Source organism: Plectropomus leopardus, chromosome 3 (genome assembly GCF_008729295.1).
Source record: "Plectropomus leopardus isolate mb chromosome 3, YSFRI_Pleo_2.0, whole genome shotgun sequence".
Taxonomy (NCBI): Eukaryota; Metazoa; Chordata; class Actinopteri; order Perciformes; family Serranidae; genus Plectropomus; species Plectropomus leopardus.
Window position 1 is genome coordinate 8,159,309 of NC_056465.1, and position 25,978 is coordinate 8,185,286.

The window sequence follows — 25,978 nt, forward strand, 5'->3', positions numbered from 1 at the left end:
ACAACCTTGGCTGCTGATGATGGATGGAGGGAGTGTGGCCTTTTGAAAGGGTATATATCACATTAAACAAGGAGTAATGAGGAAAGCTCAAACACCCAGATGTTTGAATGATACACATAGTAAAATCCCAGAGAATTCAAACGGCTGCATACACAAAAGTTACAACAAGCTGTGGCAGCAAAGAGTCGCACGTCGATTTCAATTTCTGTTATATAATCACGAACCAAGACACTGATTCACACAATATTAAGCAGAAAGTGTAGGCAGAGTGTGGGAAGTAAACATAATGATGTTAAATGGATATGTGGTGCCCGCTGACCTTTTTGCTGACACTGTAGTATTCAGACAAAGCCTTTGACTAATCTCTTGCTCAGATACATCTAGTGTAGCGATTAATCTTCACCTCATTTCATGCCGTACAAATAAATGACCTCTTCAAATGGGACGCTGTGTCTCTTGAGTTGTGCTTTGCAGCTTGAAAGGACTAGTTCAAAGCCGCAGCACGTTCTGTGGAGAGAAAAAAAGAAAAAAAGAGGAATACACAAGGAGGGAGCGCAAGAGAGAAAGGGAGGGGGCAGAGAACAGGTGTAGAAAGAGTATTCGCAAATCCCCACTGTCGTTCGTTTCTTCAGTTATCGTTGACTGTGATAAGCTAGCCCCGTCTTATCTTAAACCCCCGATAGGCCAAATGGTTCGTCCTGCAGGGAGAAGAGGAAATGAAATGGGTTTCACCACGGAGTTGACTTTAGGGGCTGCAATCCTCCCCACAACCAGCTCAGTCATTATTATTATCAAATTCGTTTGCTCCTTTCTTGCCAAAGCACCATCAGTTCCATCAGTTTAACACTGTGGACGCTATCATAGCCGAGTTGTTTGAATTGTTGAATTTTTTTTAATTTAAAGAGGCCCCCTCTTTCTTGGCAGGTTCATAGGGTTTGCATCTGCAGTGGTGGAAAGTAACTGGGTAGATTAGTAAAAGTGCTGCGACATTGTACTTGAGTTTATCTATTTTATGTCACTTTTAACTAATCGCTAGAATAAATGTTGGCATTGTAGGCTTCTGCAAACCATAGATATGTTATAATTGTACGTCTTCTATGAAACTGATAGAGAAAAATTGTGTCTTTAGGTTAGGGTATTGGGTTATTATTATTCTGGAGACTGGGCTGTCACTTTACACTTCCACTACTACATATCAGATTGAGTCATTCTACTTGTTACTCTACTGTATTCATCTCACAACTACTAATAAACATACTATAAGCTAATAAAACACAATTTCTTGTTAAGGATTAAAATAACTGCTTGGTAACCTTTTCAACTTGTTGTAAGCTGTGTGTAGTTGGGATCAGTTAGATGTTATTGGGTTGTTAGCACCTCCAAAAAATGAATCCCCCCCGCTCAGATGGTTTTATCTATAACTGTTAAGGTCCAAAGAGGGAAAAAAAAGATCCAATAGTCCGCAAAAAAGCCACAATTGGAGATAAGGCCAAAATATAAATACAAATTTGTGCAGTAGAACTTTCTTTTTTCCTACCCCATTAATCATCTCACTACCCCCCAGATTTATCTTGTGACCCATTGGACAAGGTCCAACCCCAAGGTTGAGAACCACTGGACTATACCTGACTGTATATGGAGTAGTAAAAATGAGCTACACCTCCAAGAGCTATAACAGGAAGCTTATGCATTACAAATCAGTAGCATCTAACAATCTGATATGTTGCATGGGGTATTTTTCCACAGCAAAGTACTTTTACATTTGAAATTTAGCTGGTTATAATTTAGCAGGTACTTGAATACATTTTCTTTTCCTTTTATATGTATGTATTTATTTATTTATTTCATAGATTTGGGGTATTTTTAGATTGGTGCATTGCTACTTTTTCTATATTTCCTCCAATAATGTGCTTGTGATGCTTTTTGCATCCACATTTATTTGCTGGCACGCGGCCTAATCTTTAAGCAGTTAAATAATATTTAATGAGCAGAGTGATTTTTTCACAGTTAAATGGTGTTTATAATGAAATCGTACCCCATAAATAAATAATCACATGCATTATCCAAATGCAATATGTTCCGAGCGCGGCCAAATACATGTCAACACTCCTGCCTTCACCCTGGTGAATATGGCTGCCTTCCCTTGGCAGTGTTTCCTGTGGACAGGTGGCCGAGGCGGAAGGCCCACATTGTGTTTGCACTGGAAGCAACGGGTATGCTCTCCAGTGAATCGCCAAAACACACACACTCACACCACAAAAAGACAAACCCTCTTTCATTTCCCTCAGACGACTTGTTAAAAATTCTTTCAAATTCAATCAGTAAGAAAAGCGGGGAATCAAGTAGAGGGGCTAACGTGGTGTGAATTCATTACTCCATCATTGCTGACGTAGCTCAAACACTGTAACTCCGAGCACCGATTCCGGTGATCCATCTTCTCCCGTCATTGAACATTTATTAGAATTTAGCAGAGATCCGGACTGCACATGAGGAAGAGCAGACCGGAAAATAACGTTGTCACTTCCAATCACCTCTGCCCTCTTTTCTACAGAAAGTGATGTGCCTCTCAGCCAAAAATGGATGGTCAAAAATGATCACTTACAACAATCACAGGCTTAAGCATTTATCCATCCACTTTACTATAGAAGGATCAGAGCAATGACCACTGACACTTACTGATGCAACTTCCTTACGCAATGTGCAGTTTTCGACACAGAAACTGCTGAGACAATGACATGTCAGCAGGTGCTACTTCGGTTTGGTTTTTTTTTTACATTGTACCTATTTTGGCTCCATAACTGTAGTTTATAACATAATGTGGGTCTTTTAAAGCCAGAAAATATGATAATATGTTTAATGAATGTAAAGTCTCCCACTACAGTTCACGCATCAGTTTGTTATAAATATGTAGCATAAAACTGATGAAAATGTGACACAAACAATATTGACACATGCTAAAAGAATAAAAGCAGCTGAATTAAAAAGTAAATTTTAAAGGGTCCTTCGATTTTTAACACCACATTAAATCAGCAAAATTGAGAGTCCGCAATGTTAGCAGGTCAGTGAAGTTATACTTTGAGCAAATGCTCGACAGTAAAGTATACCCCTTCAGCCCCTACATCAACTCATATATGTGTGTGTGTGTGTGTGTGTGTGTGTGTGTATAAATATATAAAATGAAGATTTAGAAGGTGACAACCAGATTGAGGAGGATGATGACTCAGGGTTAGGGAGTTGTTTACGTTATGGTGCTGGCTAACTGCTAACATCAACATGCTAGTATGATCATAATGGCAGTGCTATTGTCCTGATATTATATTTTAATAACTACAATGTTACCATGTCCAACAGGTATTTGCCTGCTAATATTGCTCTGTAGCACTAAACACAATGTAGCCTACATCAGGGGCTGATGGGAATGTGAGGTATGCAAGTATTTGGTCATGAATTAGAATAATTGAAATTCTGACCCAATGATGGCACTGAATCAAATTTAATCACAGTGGACAATTTTCACAGCAGACATTTTGACTTGTCATAGTAGGAAAAGCACAGGTAAAATCTATATCATCAATTGCTCAGTTCTATTAAGTGTCCCAGCAAACGAGACAGCATTCACAATACCAGGACCTCTCCTTTATGGAATACATCTATCATTAATGTTATTAAATACAACTTTGCTTTTTCTACCATGACATGCAAAAATGTCTGCTGTTGAAAAAAAGTTTATCCATTCAACAACTGTGGCGCTCTTAAAGCCAAAAAATTCATGGTGCCACTAGTGGAAAAGTCAGGTGATGACCAAAGTCAGGGGATGTATCGGCAAATGTATGTAAGAATATTTAAGGCAATCTATCTGATATTTTTTTTTAGATATTCCGGTCTGGACCAAAGTGGTAGACCAACCAAAAGACTAACATATTCATTCTTCCATGCTGCTAGTGTGGCAGAGAACCTGTATTGGGGATTAAATAAAAGAAAAAGAAAAAAAAAAAGAAACCATAATGAGGCTTCCCCCTGTTTACAATGGAATTATCACCTCTTTTTACACTTTTCTGCTCTATATTGAATCAAACTATAGCGAGACAGCTTAACTCGAGAGAAATTGCCTTCGGTTGCCTGCAGCGTTGACAAATTGAATAAAAGTGAGAACTAAAGTAAAAACTGAGAAATTAATGGGGCTGATTCAAGGGAAAATGTCTAACGTTGTGTTTCTTATGACTTGTACAGATGCCAATATTTTTTTTCTGATATTTCAAACAGAGGGTGAGGAAAAGTGCCTTAAAGGATGGAAAACTGCTATTTATTACTGCTCTCTCACCAGCCTATTTACCACAAGAGGGGACTTGGAGTTGCCAAAACCTCTAAAGGGAATTTCAGGAGAGGAGACGAGACAAAGAAACATCAGTGAAAGTGTAGCGGTGGGATGTTGAGAAGCACCGCTGAGGGAGTCTGCTCTAAAACACTCACCTCAACCCTCTTCAGAGCACCTGCAGACTCCCCTGTGGTTTAGGAAATCTGCTGCCGTTCATTGTGCTTGAAGTGGCTCTTACATCAAACAGGAAGCTGCTTTTCTTTTGATCAAGTTAATCTCAAAGGGTGGGCGTGTCCTACATGCTCCGGTCTGAAGAATAAACTAATTGCAGATAATTATTAAAGTCCCATTGTTCTAATTCATTATGTTGATGCACAGTTATGCTTATGGACACCATCTGCACTGTAATTTAGTCATCTCTAAACCCTTGAGGGTTTTTTTCTACATAGTTTTAATTTAGTATCCTTCATTTTAAGTATAAAGCAATTACTTATTGATTTTCAAATCTGTGTTTGACAGCAGCTTCAGCAACTTTGCTGTAGAGGTTTTAACAAGAATCCTGCATGTAGTTCAACATCTTTCAAACACGTAAGCGTCCGCACTCCTGACCTTGTTTTCACACTGTGAAATGCATTCTAAATTAACATGTATGAGACTAAGTGGATTTCTTTATATCTGACCTCAAAGTGTTATTCCACACAAATCTTTTTTAATACCAACTATCATGTAGGCTTTAAATGTGGCTATTAAAAGTTAAAAGCCTGGCCACAGAGCAGCAGCTGCAGTCACTGCATATGAAACCAGAGATACATCCTCTAATTTAAGTCAGTTTTTGCATCATGTTCTATCTAATTACAGTACACGCTTCTGGAGTTTCTAAGTTTTGTGTTTAATCTTATCAAATTGCTTAATTTATCCCACTTGTTTACACTTTCTGTGTAAACTTCAGTTTCTGAGAGATGCCTTCAAATCTGATCATCTCTGTCTACATGTTGCTGCAAACCGTGGTTTTCTTTGTGAGTTTCAAATGTATCATATCAATGTTTCTAATGTGAGACAGCTGCCAAGCAGAAGACAGCAGCAGACCACTGCTGGAGACCAACAAACAACAAAAGCAAATTGTTTTTTTTTTTTACAAAAGTTCAAGACATTTCCAATTGTGTTTGTTGTTACAAAACCTGTTTTTTTAACACATTTTCAATTGTGTGTGTGAATACTAAACCCAGTATTTCAAGTCAAAACATGATCTTAACCCTAGCTAAGTAATCACATTAACTGAAGCATTGCTACAACATGAAATCAATAAAAGTGACATGTAAAGTTTCAGCATATCTGTTACTGTGGCTCCCCCCTAATACAACTGCTGCACATCCAACAAAAATTATTGGATGCAGAAATCAATGTATTTAAGAGGCTGTGGTGTGCTAATCTTCTTAAACTAGCCAAGGTAGTGTTATCTTGTTAAACTAGACAACCTAAAGCATCCATTGGTACTAACCATGTCAGCCTAGCATGTCAGGGAAGGGGGGGTAAATAATGTTCCAGATATTGGCAAAGTTTTGGCTATTTTCATCTCTTGAGGCCTCACAACAAGCTGTCTGAATAAAAATGTTCTATGATTACCCGTGCCCATTTGGTCCTTTTAATGTACTCCCCTGAATTATAGCAGTATATGTACTTTTTAAAGAAAAAGTACAACTAGCCTATTAGAAGAACAATGTAAATATATGGGACATGTAAAAGAACATGTTAAGATACATAACACATTAGAACAGAAGTGTTCTAATGTAAATTTGAACTATAACAGTTCTAGTCCATGCATAGATTATTCATAACATTATCCAATAAATACATATAACAATAACATTTCTTTTCTTCTTTTTTTAAGTACTCATTGATATTTGATGTGCCTGCAACACCAGGCTCCTAAAAACCTGTCAAGCACTGATGGTTGGCATTGAATGGTTGGTCGTGTCACTTTCTTGTTTTTTATCTAAACCAGAAAACTTTGCAAAAGTTGTTTTTCATTCAGTCACAGTTAGCCTTGTACAGCCTCTAAAACTCTAATCCACTGATAGGTTTGGCATATTTGGTAACATAAAAAGTACCTTTCTGAATTATTAAAATGAAACAGTCGGAGCTCTGACAAAACAAAGGTTGATGTTCGCTTATCAGACACAGTTTCTAACATGTTGTGAGGATCGACATGTAGACACGTTTTTGCCTAATCCAAGAAAAGACCGAAAGGTTAGGAAATGCTGCCATGGAGAATCACTTTCTCTTCTTGTTTGTACATGAGGGTTAGAGCTTGATTGGAAAATTTAAAGACTTCTGGTACACAGCAGGAGCACAGCTATCAAGTTGCCCCCCTTGAGAGAATATTGCAATGGGCCCACTTTCTTTAATAAAACAACCCTGTTGAATTTTTTATGAGGCAGCTCCAGGTGCGAGCTCCCAAAACCATCACCACATTTCACCCAACCAACGCAGGCACTGAAAAAGAGCTATTATTTGCCAATACAGAAAAACAGAAGCTCACCCACAGCTGTATCCCTCCTGTCTCCCTCTGATTTCTCTCTGATATCGAATGGGACTGAATCCAAGCGAATTCAATTTAGGAAGATTTACAGGCTATTTACTTTTTAGGTTAGTTTTTCCTTTTAATATCATCACTATTAATCAATGCCGCATTGTGGTAATCTAGAGAGCCTCAAACACAACCTTGCAGCTGACAGAAGCCTCTCTGGGGATTCTGTGATAATGCAGAGTAATAAGTACTAAGAGCTCACTAATCACTTGGCCACATGATAAGACTATTAATCTTGCCGCCCATGCAGCTCAGCTCCAACGGATCGCTGCCTTTTGCCAGAGAAGGAAATATTAAAAAGCTCTAACGCGGCAACCGATCACCGAAGCCATAAAGCATCCTTGCACCAATCCATAGATGTCAGGAACCCTGTCCGTCTATTTCCAGAAGCCTAGACAACATCCTCCTAAATGACGACGGATATGATTCATGACACAATCTCCACTAATTTGCTCGCATGCCAATACCTCAGACTATGTTTCTGTCATGACAAATCATCATTTTTTCCGGCGCTAATCAACATATCTCAGTTGACCACCTGATCGGGTGACTCCCTGAGGGTTTGGAAGGCAGAATGTGATGTACAGCCAGCAGATAGCGACGTGCCTGAATTAAACACATCATGATTCTGTCTAGGCATGTGCCAGATATCTTGTGAACACTGGCTGCGAGGAACCTTTTCTGCATGACAACACAGCCCAACTAATGCAGTCTGCCTACTGAATAACCATGAATAGGGTTTCCATAAAGCATATTGTCCACCGTGTGCTATAATGTCAAAAGTGCAGTTGTATTGAATTTCTCCCTTATATCATTTTGATGTTACAATATTAAAAGTAGGGAAAAGCAAATGTACAGCTGATAAAAATCACTGCCGCTATGAACACAGTCAGTACGTTTACATGAGGTTAGAAACTGTCAAATTGTTGTGTTATTCCGACTAAAACTGGTCTTTTAAAATACAAGTAAACATGTAAGTCTGACTGAAATCTTACTTACCTGAATTAACTCAGTCTAACACACCTAGATAATGAGATTTGGGGTTGATTTTCTCATTTTTACGTATAAGCCTCAAATGGACCTGAACTGGCTTAGACGTTCTGCACATGCTCCATAGCCCTGAAGCTGGGCTTTGACCCAGAAGTCGAGCAGCACAAATTTGTAGAAGAAAGCCGGAAAAACAAAAGAAGAAGAGAGGAAAACAAAACAAGACGAAGATACCAAATAAAGTCCAGAGTACATGCAAAACCAATACCAAGTACAGTACCAATAGTCATGTCATGTTGTCACAGTTGACGTGCAACCCGTTTGCCATTTGCTAGCTTGTTTGGTATGTGACGTAATAGGTCAACTGGAAGAAAGTCGGGCATACTTTCATCAATAAATCGATGCGTCCCGAGTGCTTGGATACTGAGACAAAGAATGTAGTCTAATTAAATAGCCTAACGGAGCTAAAACCATAGCTTGACTTAACTCAGCATGTACTGTAAATGTGCTGTCTATCTCATACAGTATGGTGTCAGGATAAAAAGCCTTTGGAATGACCTTTTCTTCAACTTTAATCTCTGCCTAAACCAACATATTACAACAGATGTAATTTTGCAAGTTAGTTCAACCAAGGCAGATGAAAGTTCACTCCCTTCACTTCTCATCTTTATCATTTAATTCAACTTCACCTGATTTAACTGCAGCACACATCACTGCAAGCAATATAATTTTTACTAGAGTGCTTTAATAAGGGTCAGGTAAGGACAGTTTGGCTGGGCTCTGGGTTCATGGTTCATATTAATTATGAACACCTCTCCTAATCTATATTTTTTCTCTTGCTTAACATCTCAAAATATGCAACAGCTGACTGTTAATAGGGTTCTCGAAATATTTATTATTAATTAAACCATCCTGCAGCATCCAGGAATGACGCTGAATCATTACATTTGTACTGCTGAAACCCCTGTACAGACTATTTCATGCAAATCTCATATAGAATGTTCAAATGATTATACAAACAATTAAAGTTATGCTTATTAAATTATAGTATCATGCATATCAGAATTATTGCAATGGCTGTGTTTAAATGCGATATTGGGGGTCATTAGCCTTTGGGAAGCTGTGGTTGTGAACAGTTTACTGTGTCATGGCTTTGCTGATTGCTCTAAAAGGAACTGTTTGACATTTTGGGAAGATGCAACTATTGGTTATTATTTTGGTAAATATAAAGCTGTGCAATTCATATGAAAAAAAAACAAAACAGGGGTTTGTGTTAGGGGTTGGCCGATTATTAGGGCTGATATTCGGCATGTTGACGATTATCTGTATCTGTGTGTTATTTTAATGATTACCAATAAAATGAATTAATGAAAGAGTGTGCATATTACATCATTTTTATTACAACTCCAGGAAAGGCAATCTGTAATACATGCAAAAAAAGTATCAGCAAGGAGGAACTTTTACTTTGGAAAAACATCAGGGATCTATTTTTATTCATTCTTCTTTTAATTAAAAATTTTCACTTAACTTTATTTTTTTTAAATTACAGGGAACTTGCAGTAAATGGTGTTCAAAGTTTTTTGTTGGAGTTTGTTATATTCCAAATTCCAAATTTTGACAGAAATATTTTATTTGTTATTGTAAATGCATAGCGATTTCAAATATTAGTTATTGGTCTCATTAAGTACTAATAACTGGTATCCCTATTGACCCTGAAAAACCAATATTGGTCTACCCCTAGTTTGTGTGTCACACTATTTCAGGAAATATCCTGTCAATTACCAAGTTCTGGAGACGGATGGACTGATTTTGTCAGCTTTGCTCTAAACCAGGCCAGGAACTTTTAGTCTTTATGCTAACCTTACTGGCTGCTGGCTATCGCCTCATATTTACAGCACAGTTACAAGAGTTGTATCGATCTTCTCATATCACTTCTGGCAAGAAAGTAAATTAGTCTGGAGTCTTTCCCAAAATGCTCAACTGTTCCTTTGATAGATATGGCTCATTTATTCACTGTCATTTATTTGCCGTCTTTAAATATTGGTATAGCTGCTTAGTTTGCGACTGCGATGTCAACTAGTATCTGGTCAGCTCATGTTACTGTCTTGTTATAAATATGTCTAAGATAGAGATCTACAAGCCCATTGAGCCCTAACAGCCCCCGGTGCACTGAATCAATTCTGGCTGGGCATGAGTGAGACTCATTGAACTTCACTCCTTTAATTGTGCCCATTTACACACAGAGCACAAATAGGCCACTTTTATATTAATTATATTATAAATATTTAACGCAGGTATTTTATTAATGTGCTATAATGAGGTATATTATATTGTATATTGGTGATGCATGGCTTGCAGTTATGCCTCCTGCAGGAATGCCACCACAGCTGAAAAACAATAAGGGTTTCTTCCTATTAAGTGAGATGTGGTGCATATTCACACATGAGGCACAGCAGCATAACTTCTCTGATCCTCAAAATCTCCAGAGACACAGACAGGATCCATCAGAATCTAAAGCTAATTAATGTCCTGTGTTCTTCTACACATTTCAAAGGTCTCACACACACACAGTCAAGTCGGTCACCAGGATGATGAGAGGAACTGAGGGGGCGATATTCTCTACTGCATCATGCTTTTCTGTAATGTATGGTCTTTATTAATATTTTTTGGCATGATTGTAGGTGGCACTGGTAGTTAAGTTTTCAGCCTATAATAAATTTACCTCTTAGTGTGTTTGTTTGAGAGAGCGCACATAGAGTGCTTAAATGGATATTAGTGTTGGTTTCGGGTTGAAAATTGGAGACTTTGTTGATTAAAGCTTGTATACATCAGGCCAGGACTTTTGAATGGGTCCAAAAAAATGGTACAGACACTACATGAACTTGAATAGGTTTGTCAAAGCCTGAACAACTGCAGCAGTTTTGGACCCAAGCTTGATGAAAACCCTTTCCACTGTAAAAAAAATATTTACAATGTCTTTTCACTGTGGTAACAGACATTTGTGACATAAGGTGTGTTTGTAAATTGTTGCTGGGAATGCCAGAGTGCACTCGGAGCAGTGCTGGAAGATACTATTATTCAGAGCACCAACAGCAGAGGCTCAGAGTTTTCGCAGCAAAGTACCAAGTGCAGTAAAAGAGGAACTTAAGTGTTTGTTTGTTACTTCATATAGACTGGGTTTCCACACATTTTCATGGACGAAAATTCAAAAGCTTTTCCATGACTTGTTAGGGACACATAATAACATTTTGTTTTATATATTGCCCCACTTGCCTGGCATTTTTAGGACATGCATACAAACTCTATCCAAAGATAATTTCAGGTTGCTAGCATACATGAAGGGAAAGATGGAACACAGAGAGAAAATCAAGAAACATATGTGATGGTTGACAAAATGTCAAATATCGACACATATAAGAGCAACGTTGGCATCTAAAGAAAATACATTTGCTGTTATGTTATGTTACATTACGTACAAAATTATGTATGGAAAATTACTGTAACAATTTCATTACATAAAACAAAATTTCAGAACTTCTTTCAAAAATTTGTGTGAACCTGACCCACTTTAAGCCTGGAGGAATGTTGAGAAATTACATCCCACATCCTGCAGGTTAAGTCAGGCCCGGTTCCTACAGAAAATTCAAGCTCTATCTGGTGGTGTTTTTGCCCTCTGCAGTGCTCTAGTCTGAGCATCATGCCAACTCACAAATCTAGAGTGAAGAATACGAAGTCAGCAGTGTCTGTTTGCATCTTTACATCACAGCAGAAGTTTTTACTAATGCTTTAAATCAACAATGAACTGTTTGCTTATGTTAAATGAGCTGAATCTTACACTACAGCTCTAAGTGCTTTTGAGTACAGGCTGTGACTAAGGACAAAATACTGTGACTTTGTGAGTTATACTAATCTAATTATGTAAACACATAAACATAATCATATTGTGTATGTGGCCTTTATTTACAGACAGACGATCTTTCAAAGGACAACCACGGTGACTGTTTGATGTGGCTGCTGGGAGATTTGTCGTGCATATTAAAGGAGCAAACACAGTTTAAAGTGCCTCTTCATTCCGCTGTCATCTTGACTCACCTGTATATCTTGTATCTGGTGGAGAAGCCTTGCCTGTTCTTCTCCACAAAGTCGATGTACTCTGGGGAGTGGTGGAAAGGCCCTTTATCAGACAGGAGCCAGTCCAGAGGGCCCCCGGGCTTGTCATTGGGGAGGCTGGCTGTTGCTGCTGCCGCTGTTACCACAGACCGTAAACACACCCAGCAGTGAAGGCTGAGGCTGACGACACCCCATAGAGCCATCAGAGATGGAGGGAGCGAGGGAGGGATGAGGGTGGGGATGGCAGGGGGGCGTTCAGCAGCCGAAGCCGCTCGTCATTAGCTGTCTCCTCCACTGGGATGACCGGGGGACCTGCATCACCTCAACGCCCCCCGAACACCTACAGGGAAACACAAACACACAGATGAGGAATCATACAAACACCCACGTCCATCATAAAAGACAGACAGAGACAGAAACCTCAAACAGCCCCATGTGGCAGGCACATATAGACACTCTGATAAATGTTAGAAGAGGTTTTTTATCACAGCTACTTTTATCAAAAATGACAATGAACAATGAATTGATGATTTAAAGGGACAGTTAACCATATCTTTAAATATCTATTTTCCCCTCTTGCCTGTAGTGCTAATTATATATTATATCTTAAATGTAATAATCCAATCATTGTAATTACTCTGAAACGTACAAATCGGAAATTAATTGGGGGATATTAATGCATTTCTTTACGTGTTCCTCAGATGTAAAAAATTACTTTTCATTATGCTGGGCAACAATTTGCAGTCTAGGAAAAGAAGATTTTTTGTTGTTGTTGTTGTTGTTGTTGTTGTTGTTTTTTGTCTTGGTAAGAGTGCTCTCGACCGTGCGTGAAATTTTTCTTCCCTAAGACAAGAGCATATATATACACATATAATCATAAACACAGGGGAATCCCAAAAATCAGTGGGTACTAACAAAATGAGAGCAAATCCTGGTGTCTTTCCAGAAATAATGATATGGTTACTCATGATTATCCACAGACTTTGTTTTGAGCAGATTTGAGAACTAATTTCTTTCTACCAAACTACAACTGGCAACTGCATCATGGCGCAGAAGGAAGAGTGTGTTCACTGCTAACGTTACAGCTCAGCTGAGGACACCATTAATGTTTACATCCTGTGCTATCATGAGTGTAAGTTTTTTATCCATGAGTAGATGTATGCTTCCTTTGGCACAGTGATACTTTGACTGGTGTACATTGGGAGAAGTAAAAGACTTCTGACATGAAACTGCTTACAGCAAGATCCATGGATTACTTTAAGTAACCAGGTTATGATTTCTGGATAGAGACATTACTGTTGAGTTTATCAAATGTATCTTTTTGCCACTTTGAGCACCACAAGTGACATCTAGTTCCATTAGATTTGAGAGAAAGCGGACATCTCTGAGGCCAAGATTCTCAACACTCAGCAACTCACACCAAAACAATCCAAACTGATGAACAGCACTTCAGCTAAGAGGAAAATTTGTCTTTTTGATTCTGGGGTGAACTGTTTCTTTCATTATTTCACCAAGGTAACATTAACTTGCTACCACTTCCTAAATGTGAGCACTTGTTGCTTTTACTTCTTTCAATTGAATACTGTACATAGAGCTGTTTTCTCGTTGCTTGAACCAGACAAGCAACTACTTGAAGCCTTGCACTAAAAAAGACTTTGAATCTACACTAAACACCAACATTTCACACTCTTGTCATCTTGTTTATCTGTTGTGTAGTGTGCTCTATTTAAAATTACTATGCCATGCAAGCCCTTTACCAATTAAGAGGAAACTGGATTTTACTGTCTCAATCAAAGACACTTCATTATGTGGACAGGGAGAGCCAGGGCTCAAGCCCCTAACTATATATAAAATAAATATAAATATATATATATATATATATATATATATATATATATATATATATATATATATAATCCACACTGCTTTAAGTGTCCACATTGGGAAGAGCTTCATCAATTGTGCACACAAGGATATTCATGATTTAAGCACGCTCCCTGGCAATAACTAATTATGGCAAGAGTAGATGTGTAGAAACATAAATGTTGAAGGACATAATGTAGAACCAGAGGACACCGGTAAATATGCAAGAAATCAGATTCCAAGTCATGACAAAGCATCATTTTTATTCAGTGCTGAGTGACATATCTTAGTTGACCACCTGATCAGGTGACACCCCAAGGGTTCGGAGGGCAGCAGAATGTGACGCACAGCCAGCAGACAGTGACATGCCTGCAACCAGCCTCCCTGCATGACACACATCACGATTCTGTCTAAGCACGTGCCAGATATCTAGATAACATCGGCTGTGAGGAACCTTTTCTGCATGACAACACAGTCCATATTTCGCAGTCTGCCTATTACAAAAACATGAAAGGGGTTTTCATAAAGCATATCGTCCACTGTGTGAACCTGTATTAGAAACGGAGTTGTATTGAATTTCTCCTTTACATCATTTTGACGTTACAATACAAAAAGTTAGAGGGGAGAAGCATATTGCTAATAAAAAACCTTTTCAGCAGCCACTACTGTGAACATTACTGTCACACTATAGTAGTGTTGAGATATTCTTATTGCACACGGTAAGTCTTAAGGAGAAAATGCCCTTGGAATGACCTCAACTTTAATCTGTTCCTAAGCCAACGAATTACAACAGATATACAGATGAACATACATTTGCACGTTACATTCAGCCGAGACAGATGAAAGTTCACTCCCTTCCTTCTCCATCTTTTAATTCGCCTGATTTTAACTGCAGCGCATTTCATTACAAGCAATAAAATTTTCACTATGTGCTTTAATAAGGGTCAGGAAGGACATGTACAAATTTTGGGTGGGCTCGACACAGCTTGGATTCATGGTTCACATTAATTATGAAGAACGCCTCTCTGTATCTGACAGTACTGGAGAACATGATGTAGAACAGAATAACACCAGTCACAATGCAAGAAATCAATATGTTTGCTGCCGCGATGCATGCTGGGAGGCTGCCCTACACACCTGCCTTGGAGAACTGCAACATAAATCAATATAAAATGATAATATTAGGTTGACTTTAATCCTTTACTGTCAACTTAATCTGATCTAATCAAGCCCTTTGGTAAAATTACACATTTTCATTTCACAGGAACAACTAGAATTGGGTGGAATTAAAATTGTATGCCTGCAGTTACAGCTTGCATTCATGTCTGTGAAAACATGAATGCTTTGTACACATCCTCAAAAAATATGCTTACACTAAGCACAGTTTCAAGGTTGACATCCAAGGTTAGTGTCACTAAATGAGTAAAATGTCTCATCTTCTTTTCCTGAGTTATGGATTTAAGTAATGGCCAGGCAGTGTTTTTGCAGAACATTGTGATGCCACAGTGATGTTGGCTTTTGACCTTTTGAACATAAAATGTTATCACTTCATCATATTTGAGACATTTTTGTGAAATTTTGTAATAATAAGCGTATAAATCCCTGAATTATTGCCAAAAACTTGTTATGTCACAGTGACTTTGACCTTTGGCCACCAGATTCTATTAAATTTGATAAAATTTCCTCAAGGTGTTTAAGATACTGTATTTATGAGAAGGCAGCAGATGAGGTCATGGTGACCTTGACCTTTGAACATTGCATTCCATCAGTTTATCCTTGATTCAAGTAGATATTTGTGCCAAATTTGATGACATTTCCTCAAGGTGTTCTTGAAACATGTTCACGAGAATGAGATGGATTCAAGGTCCTGGTGACCTTGACCTTTGATCTTTGACCACCAAAATCCGGTCTGTTTATCTATGAGTCCAAGTGAACTTTCGTGTCAAATTTGAGAATAATCCCTCCAGGGATTCTTGAGATATCACATTCACAAAACTGTGATGGACACTATAAGCCTGTAGCCACAGCTATTGCCAGCACAAAAGAATACAAATGTATCCTGTTGAAATTGCAAAATGGAAATAAACTGACACTAGGAATTTGTGCAACTTTTTTTTTTTTTACTAATTTTAGACTTTCAGACCTGAGGATTTATTGGTGATTTGTAAAAAATAAATGGAAAAATTAACCAATTATAAAGGTAATCATTAAAAGCAGTCCACTCTTAAAAAACTAAAATTGGTATTCTGAGCAGCTGGTGGGGAAATAAGTCATCAAATAAAAGAAAATCACAGCACTTTAGAGTCAAATGCACTCTGATGTGCAATGAATCAATCTTTCATATGAGAGAGAATAATTTAACTCCCTTTTCAGAACAAAATATTTCTCTTTAACTATGAATCACCGCTGCCTGTGAGTTGGGATTTTCTGGTACAAGACGAGAACTTTCTTGGGATAAAAAGGGAAAAGTTTTGCATACTTGATTAGTAATGTTTCTGTTGCAGGCTTACTTTTTGATTTACATCTATATTATGATGTAAAAGTCTGCTTTTTAACTGGTAGACGTTAAGATTCCCATTGTGAATCATCCCTTTAAGTCAGCGTATAATTGCTGCGCTGCTGCTTTCAGAACTGTACTTATCATACTCGCTTTACTGTGACACGGCAACTTTAAAGCGCTGCTCTCACATGCAAATCAAGGAGTAAATGCACACGCAGACAAAGACACTCTTTTGTTGCTCAAATACACACTTTCGTTGCTAAAACACAACGTCTCTGTTGCTGTGTTTTATCAGACTACCTGCTGTTCTGACTGTCCAGGGCTTACATTAGTCTCCATCACAATTTCGAGACCTGTCAATCATCTCCCCCGCAGTGACACACTCCTTTGCGGTGTGTGTGTTGGGGTGTTTGAGTCCCATTACAGTATTCTGATGACAATCTGTCAAGTTAACTCAGCCATATGACCGTGTGTGGGTGTGTGTGCAGATGTGCGTGGGTTTCAAAAATCATTACTCTCAGTCAACACGGCAGACAGCATGGGAAGAGCGCACAACAGCTGGAGGTAGATAGAAAAGAGCCGAAACAGATTTAAAATGTAATATTAAATACTATCATACGCTCATGAGCAGAAAGAGACAGTGATAAGGGTTCATTATTGAAAGCAGGAGGATTTTAATGTATTAAAGATGAGATGAGCTGGCAATTTGGGAATTGATTTCAGTCCGACATCGCTCCCCGGACTCGGCATGCCTGACCCCAGTGTGTGAGTATATACACACTATATTTATATTTTAGTGCGCTATCATGATAATGGGATTTCAGTGCCAATATTTGTAGGTTTTACTGCTGGAATAAATCACGCCTTATTGAGCAAAAATAGTTGGACTTCTTTGGGATAAAATTAGTGCACAGCCACAGTGTTTTTTTGTTTTTTGTTTTTTTTTTCCTAAAGCATTGTCATAAAACTGCATCAAAATCAATGCAGCACAACCAAATATATTGTCTTTCTTATTTTTTTTATTCCATGCATTCTTCCTACTTCTCCAAACCTGATGCAACCTGACCGCAACATTTCAGTCGGAGATTCAGGTGCTTTATGTTCGTAACAGCTAGTGTAGCCTCAAACCTCTCGCCTTAAGCAGAGATGAGGAGCAGGCTGTAAACTTCTGAAAAAATATAAATTGCCTTAAGTGATGTTACTTAGAGGCAATTTTCAGTTCTCTCTGGAGCCACAAAAGGCTTCATTCGACTTTCTGTAAACAGACTGCTGGAGTTCCCCTTAGCACATTACAAGGCATGATCCAAGTCATAGCATTTACAAAAATCCTTCTACAGGGTCAAAATGAAGAATCTCTGGTTTAATTGAGGCTTAGCATTTTGACTATTAAGTCTCAAATTAAGTATTGTGGGGTATTAAGTCTCAAGTAAGTCAGAACAGTCAAATCTGAATGAAGTTTCAAATTCTAATTAGTGTTACTTCAGTCTGACCTTAAAATTACTGATGCCAACAAAGACCACACACCCAATACATGACAATTTTTCCCATCAATATGCACAATTAGAAAAGAGGATAACTCACTGGACAACAGGTACTCAATAGCCTTTTTTTTTACGCAGAGACGGTGTTATAGAGCTGCTACAAAGTCTCCTCTTGATACCGCCTTTGCATTTTTACACAGACCCAAACACTGATGGCATCATGCCACTCAAGTGTATGATTTTAGATAGCATGCCGGTATCATGGAATCAAAAGAGGCATGATGAGCATGACAGTTCACAAAACAGCGACTGCCTCCAGTGTGACATATTACATACACGTTGGCAGCATTTGATGCACAATTATGATTGCGTAACAATCATTTATCGTCCCTGTTATATGGCTGTTGAGGGTAAGACTCTCCCAAATCTCATTCTTTTCCCAATTTGTGGATAATTTCAGTTGTCTTCTTTTTTGATTTAGTCCCTAACCGTTGCTGACTGCGCACATAACACGCAGTTAAAACATCACACCTGTCCCACCTATTCTCCCATCTTCCCTGCTGTCCTTATACACAGACCTAAATACCGCACTGTTACTCATGACAGCAGGGGGCCCTTCAGAAGCATCACAGCCAGAACACTGCCAGTGTGAACACACTCTGTGGTTCAGCAAGGTTGCCATCACGCGCTGCTCATGCATGCAGTGTGTTCCAGGAAATAAATGCAAGACAACTCTGCCCCCCTCATTCCGCCATTGTACCTTTTATACAGAACAGCGGGGTGCAATAATGCACAATATTACCGCCTTGAACATGCAGTATAAAAGGGGCTGCTGATCAAAGTAATGATGCTGGGAAACCTCCATAATCCTTTGTTCCTGTACCAAAGCACAAATAGACGTGCATCGAAAAGTGTTTGTCATGCTAATTTATGCTGCATTTTTGCACCAAAAGCGCACATATACAAAGGAAAAAGATAGATTTGGATGAGATGAGATGATAAACTGGATTCAGAACTAATTCTTATTAATATTAACCCAGGATCCTACCATTTGCAAGGCTTGCTTTTTCTCCCCTTGGTCCTGATTACAGTTGTAAAATTGTTTCAACACATTTCACATAATCTCATTGGAGAAAACAGGCAGAGACTTGACCAGAAGGCCAATAATTAGGGTAAAAAATAAAAACTCTATTATTTCATATCCCAACTGTCAACATACCAACTGGTCCAGACTGTGATGATCCAACACAGTCATGCTGCCAAATCCAATATGCCACAATAATCACAATACATGTCACTGCCTTGAGTCTGACTAAGGTCAAAGTCTTCAGTTTCAAGTCTGCAATTCTGAATCTTGCATAAAGTGCAGGGATAAACCTTCACAGCATGGCTACTAACAATAGATGGGAAGATAAAGTTACCAAACACTGAAACGGAGAAAATTCTCCGCAATTTTCCCAAATTCTTTTATTGTTAATGCAGTTAAAATGTGACAGATCAGTAAGAGCTTCTGTTCTCATTCCAGCCATGTTGAATAGTTTATTTGCGCCGTGACAGAGCAGTCATCTGGGTTTTATGTCATCTTCTGCCACGCTCTATGTTCCAACTCTAGCATCACACTTTTCCCTGTATTCCTACAGCAGCTGAGGGCCACACAGACAGCGGAGTTGACAAAATCTGACACTGAAGTTGTGTCTTATTATCTTAAAGCATCAAGTTTGACAACAAGTTGCTGCATGAAAATGTATGAAGATGTGTCAACGCTGCAGTAAAATTGGCTGCAAAACAGCTACAAGTGAATCCAAAACTACCCTCGGCTTCTACTCTGTCTAAATATTATAGGTGAAACGCAGCCTTGCTTTACACGGTGCATGTTGTGTATAGAGTGACCTCTCTCAGAGGGGAGTGCGTGGTGTGTTAATAGCAAAATAGAGCACAGAGGTCATATTAAAAGGCTCTTTAATCCTATCATCCAACAGGCAGCTGTCCAAAACGCTGATGCAGGAAAACACTCTCTGTTCCCTGTTGCTCACTTGCTCTTTTTTCCCCATCCCCTCACACTCCTTTGTGCTTTTTTCTTTTGTCTCTCCTTCCTCAAACAGCCCACTCTCTTCCTCCTCTGCATTCTTAAAAACCCATCTTTTGACTCACATCCTTCCACACACTTGCTATGACAGTCCTGTCTGTAAACATTCATTGTTTTCCGACAGGTCCGCGCCAGCCTTATAATCACATTATCGCCCCCCCAAACAAAGCCATCCACTAAGCCTTTTGTTATCAGCTGCCTGGAAGATATCAGATACATGCCATTTTCACTTACAAGGGCATTATGTCACATTCCTAACCTTATGCAAACAGCGCTTTTCATCAAACGATGTGCAAAAATGCTCCTCCTTGAGGCAGGGAGCCCTCGCATAATCTTGGAACAACAAATCAAATGTCGGGCGATACAACACGACGGAATTTTCAATTCAAGCGGTAGCAGGGCACCCAGTGTATCCACTCAAATATGATTTTGCACAACGTGGGCCACCAATAACCTGGGGCTGTTTGGAACCTCTGTACGAAATGAAAGCTCTGTTTGTTCCTGTGTGTTCCTCTCAATGGAATTGTGAGCAGAGTGCAAATGATGGGGGAATAGATTTTCCCACACATGAATATGGTGAGGACTCTTATTCCCAAAATAGGAAAGAATGCAAAGAATGATATCAGCGAAAGGCAAAACGTGGTGCATTTACCAATTATCCATGTAGATTTGAGCTATTAAGTGACTGTTTTGTTTTCTAATGTTTTCATAATCTCCCTTCAAATTCTGGAAAACATCGCCAGACGTATTCTCCGAGCACTGAGGTAATCATAATTTTAAGTTAAATTAAAATAAAGGTATGAGCTGTCAGAAGCATTCTTTCTTGCTTCTAAAAAACATCCGTTATGGGGCCCTCAAGGTTTAGAAATGACTCTCAGGTGAAATAAACAGTCGGCACACATGCACAATCGCCTCAGCCTTGTTATGTGACGCACTATTTTTCTTTCTTTTAAAAAAAAAAAAAAAAAACACATTTGCACAGGAAACAAAATCACCTTTCTTTTTGTTTCGACAGAACACATGGGGATTTGTCTTTTAAATGACACCTATGACAAGGTCCTGTTTATTTCTGCAGGGAGGAAATATCCGTTTGGTAGTCTTTTATGTCCTGGCAGTTAGATAGAGAAAGGAGGGTGTTAAACAAATGGCCGTTCGAGTGAGGCACGGCCAACGGTGGATCAAACTCTACAACATTTTTACGCCCACCGCCCGTCATAATGACAGGCTATATTCAGTAAGCACCGCTGAATATCAAATACTTCAGCTGCGAAAATACTTAACAAGTCGGCTCTGATGACTCCTGTCATCTGCAAAGGTTTAATGTCTTGTCATTACTTGACCAAAAGGCCCGGCAAATCAATAGCAGAGTGCTGTGTATCCCTGCTGTTTTTTCTTCCTGTGCCATTTACTTTTTTGTGATTTTAAAATGAAGTTGAGAGAAATTTAACACATTCTCTATTAACCAAGGACAAGCTACTTGCTCATCCACCCTTTATGACTCGACAACAAAGAGATTTAGACAACTTAGATTCCTTTAATGAATTAACTGTGTGGACTGAAGATCACTAGAAAATTTAAAAAAACATGTTCATAACTTATATTTCTTAGTGTTCTTCCCTGAGGCATGGTGTTTAAAAAAAAGTCAACAAAATGATGAGATGGTGAGTCATTTTTCATTACGAGCCCTGCCGGTGGTTACGTTAAGGTATGACGTCCACAGTGTGGGCCTGACATGTCCTCCGGCTGTTTGGTTCCTCTGTGAGAAATGACAACTCCCTTTGTTTTATTTCATTTCCTCTCAATGATCAAGAATGACGCATTTAAATAACAGAGGAAAGAATATATTTTTAAAGTTGGGTCCTCAACTGAGTTGAAATCTTGTAAATTTGTGGCCTTGGGGGAAAAATAATAATAACCCTGCTGGCAATAAAAATGCAACCAATGCAATGTTTTAGTAATGTTTTGTTAACATATTGCATTATATTACATTTTCATTAAAAAAAAATGTGTTATCTCAGGCCTCAATAACGTGTTCTTAATGTTCCTTTGAAAATGTTCTTCCACTGTTCTCATGAAACATTGTCGGAACGTTTAATAAAAAGAACATTCTGTGGTCCAAGTCAGCATTTAACCTTACAGAAACATTATCTAAAATCATAAACATCCTGAATACGTTATTCAAATATTAAATTAAAATATTTATTGACATTAATGTATTATCTTATTTCATTTTTCTGTAACATTATTGCAACTTGTAGGTAATGTTAGCCAGTGGTGTGGGATATCCCCTGACGTACCTCCACAGATGCTATGCAGCACTGTTAAACTTATTGAAAAAACATAATTAATGTGAGGTAACAATTTAAACTCCATTTTTTAGCAGATTTCATGTGTTGAGCAAACAGTACCTTTTGCAACGCATCCCCATAAAACAGTTTATTTGATATTTTACAAATTAGTGCCCCACGAATGATGTTACGTAATTAGTGTAAGTTAGGAAGGTTAGGTTTTTATGTAATAAAGTTACTGTGATTAGGTTCAGGGAGAGAAACATGGTGAGGACGCACCTCAAATGACTCAAAGTTCACATAATTCCGACCACTACTTCCTTGTTTACTAACGTCAGCGCATTGGTCACATGATCGCAGCCTTTCAAAATACATGGGATATAAACAAATTTGAGTGCCTTATTTTATTACAGAAAAGGGTACGGACAATTTATGAGAACAGAATTATATTTAACAACTGTGACAAACGATAACTTATCAGGTTAAAAAAAACTTTATTACCTTATTTACCTATTTATTTATCAGTATATTAGGTCTACACAACTGATTACTGATAGGCTAATACAACGTGATTAATATTAACTTTTGATTGTAAGTAGGCAAAAGTTTGTCTACTTAATAATAGTAATTAATAAGTAGGCTTATTGATATGCCTAATTAAGTGGGTGATATAACTCCATTGGTTAAATTAATATACTATATATATATGCCATACACAGGAGACAATACTTCATTAATTCATAATTCCTCACCATTCCGTAACTGCTTATTCTGCTAAGGGTCGCAGAAGGGCAGGAGCATAGGTATAGAAACATAGATATCTCACTGGCTGCTGCTCTAAACTCGCTGTGATGGGTCTTGAGGAGATCAAGATCTGCTTGTAAACATACATCTGTCTTTAGAGATGCAGATTTCACTACAAAATATATTGTAACTCACATAATTCTGATTCTAATTTTCATGAAATTTGCTTTGTTTTAAACATCGGAAAGTGAACATAATAGTGGTTACTTGTTTGAATTAATTTCAGTTACTGGGGGTGATCTAAACAGTTCCATGACAAAACAGTTATCTTCTGAGCAATTTAGGAATAAGCAACATCGAGGGATTATTCTAGTACAGTACTTCAGTACAATTTTGAGGTACTGGCACTTAACTTGATATTTTAAATTTCATGCAACTTCATTTGATTCAACTTCATACTTCCATCCAGAACACGCTTATCTACGTTTCTATATCTATAGTCCGGAGTCAATCCAAGCTGACACTGAGTACACCCCGGGAAGGTCGTCACACTATGAGAGCTGACGCATGGAGACAGACATCTATTTACGCTAACATTCAAACCTATGGACAATTAAGAGCCTCCTAACCTGCATGGCTTTGGACTGTGGAAGGAAGCTGGAGTACGCGCTGACACGGGCCAGTCACACCAGCAGGGTCGACCCTAGAACCCTCTCGCAGAGCCTGGAACCTTCTGTAACAGTACTACACTGCATCACCGTGCTGCTCAGAGATAATACTGATCATGTCAATTTTTTTTTTTAATTGACACAATGCTCAACTGATTAGTTCATGTCTACTGAGAAACAGCCATCCAAGAGAGGTATGTATGTTTGAATGCAGCTCAACACTCTCCAGTGCTACCAAAAAATGGACTTAGCCATGTGCACGTTGCAGTGCAGAGGCTATACAATATCTTGAAGTCTATATATCTATATATATACATATATATATAATTTGAATGATATGATATGAAATGAAATTTGAATGATTTGGCTGGGCTGTATTTGCTACCTTCAAAAATCCTGTACTCCTCCTGTAATCCTACTGTGATATTCTCGCTATTATTTAAGAAATTATGTGACTGATTCACCAATTTCCTATGCAGAATTAACAAAATTGCCAGTCTTGCCATGTTTGAGTTAATATCTCTATTGATTTTTGGAAGAAAACATCCAAAACAAGTCAGTTCATTGGCTTTCCTACCAGTGTGGCATTCATGATGAATAGATGTATCTGTCTATACAAGATTTCCGAGCACGTCTTTCAGGCTGTACCTACCGCAGCGCTTCCTGCAACTTTGTGCGCCTGCCAGAATCCTGTGTTCCCTCCAGAGTTACAGGCCTGGCTACTGACTGCGGTGTTGGATCTTGACTCTCGCCCCGTCTTTCGGAGGATACAGTAAGCTTGATGAGATGTGGGAACTCCCAAGCCTAATCTTTCTTGAGCATTTCAGCAGCCGTTTCCATTGGAGACCGGGACAAAACAGAGCATTCAGGCCCTAAACATCTGCTCGACTATTGTAGGATGCCAGAGCTGTAACGGTCACCTACCTGAGTCTCTGCCTGTGAGTGTGTGTATGTATGTGTGTGGTTTCTTGCAGTGTGTGTCCATATCCAGCATTGGAACACTCACCGCAGCAGATCCTCTTTGTTGGCACGGCGAGTATGCAAATTGAAATGAGTCTCTTTGTGATATCTCACACTTTGAACACGTTTGAAGGAAAACGATGGTAGAAGAAGATGTACAGGAGGTGGTTGCTTTGCAGGAGGGGGAGTTGATTAAAACATTTCATTAGATTTTTTTTTTTTTCAACAGGATCCACTTTGTAACTTGTCTGCGAGCCAACCCCAAAACCATCCTCAAAGTAGGGAAACAGGAACTGATAAACTTTACATCTTCCCCTACGTGCTGACTAATGAGGTTTTTGGCCCTAATTAACCCAGTTATCTTCCCTCCTACAACTGTCAACAATACCTCTCATACCAATGCCGGGGGTGAAACGCAGCCTTTGTGAAATTATAATATATGACTGCCAGTTGCACTCATCCGGCTGTCGTACAAACAAATACAAAGCACGAGCTCCCGTGGTGTCCTCGGCAGAAGACATCAAAGAAAAAAGATGGCACTTCTGTAAGCGCTTCCACGCACAATCGTGAACACAGATCTACAGGCGTGCGTATATATACGTCAGACATGAAGACTCAAAGCGAGCAGCACAATGAAGAGCAGCACTGTGTTGCTGTGGGGAAGGTTAAATGAAAGTGTTTGAGCTTGTGTGTTTTTGTTGTGTAGGTGTTGTTCTGTGGACTGCTGGGTTTACCTTTTAAAATTCTCAAATAAAAACTAAAAACTGTGGTCTTCAAGTCTAAATTAAGATTTAAAGGAGGACACTATGACCTATCATTTCATGCACATTGACTCTTTTTAAAAAAACAAATATTTCCTACTTTTATCACTTTAAAGTCTGACTTAAACTAGAATAATTTGCATTTTGGCCACAATATTCTTTATCTCCTATAATCCTCTTTGTATGTAAATGACTTCTAGTGAAGCTGCACAACAAATAAACTTATTCAAATGTATTTACACAAGCTGCTGCTGATGTAGACTGCTGTACATTAAGATATTTAGAAACTGCTTCTTCTTTGTCTGCTGTGTATTTAAAAATATTTATAATAATTGCAAAATCAAACTTTACCCTAAATATTTGTTTTATTTCTTCTGACCTTACCGAAACCCAAAATTGTAGCTTTTTTCCCTATATGCCACAAATGGGGCATGCACTAAGAGGCTGTCCTTCAAGAATAATGACAGCATTTTATTAAGTGTCCCAAAATGATGTTCTCATGTTCATTGTCTCATTGTCTATTTGAACCTAAACCATAATCTTTCCCTAAACTGCACTACATTGTTTTTGTGTCTAAACCTTCCTAACCCAAACCAGTGTTGTCAAGTGATAGTGTCTAATCAGAAAA

The 25,978-nt window shown here is 38.5% G+C and overlaps 1 protein-coding gene across 1 annotated transcript in view; it reads right to left on the reverse strand.

The window, feature by feature from the left end:
• brinp3a.2 (bone morphogenetic protein/retinoic acid inducible neural-specific 3a, tandem duplicate 2) overlaps positions 1-25,978 on the reverse strand; it is a 66,125-nt gene that overhangs the window by 31,735 nt on the left and 8,412 nt on the right. The window contains exon 2 of the mRNA XM_042483317.1: positions 11,982-12,339. Coding sequence (XP_042339251.1) covers positions 11,982-12,202 — 221 coding nt within the window. The 5' untranslated portion in view covers positions 12,203-12,339. The remainder of the gene's footprint in view (positions 1-11,981; positions 12,340-25,978) is intronic.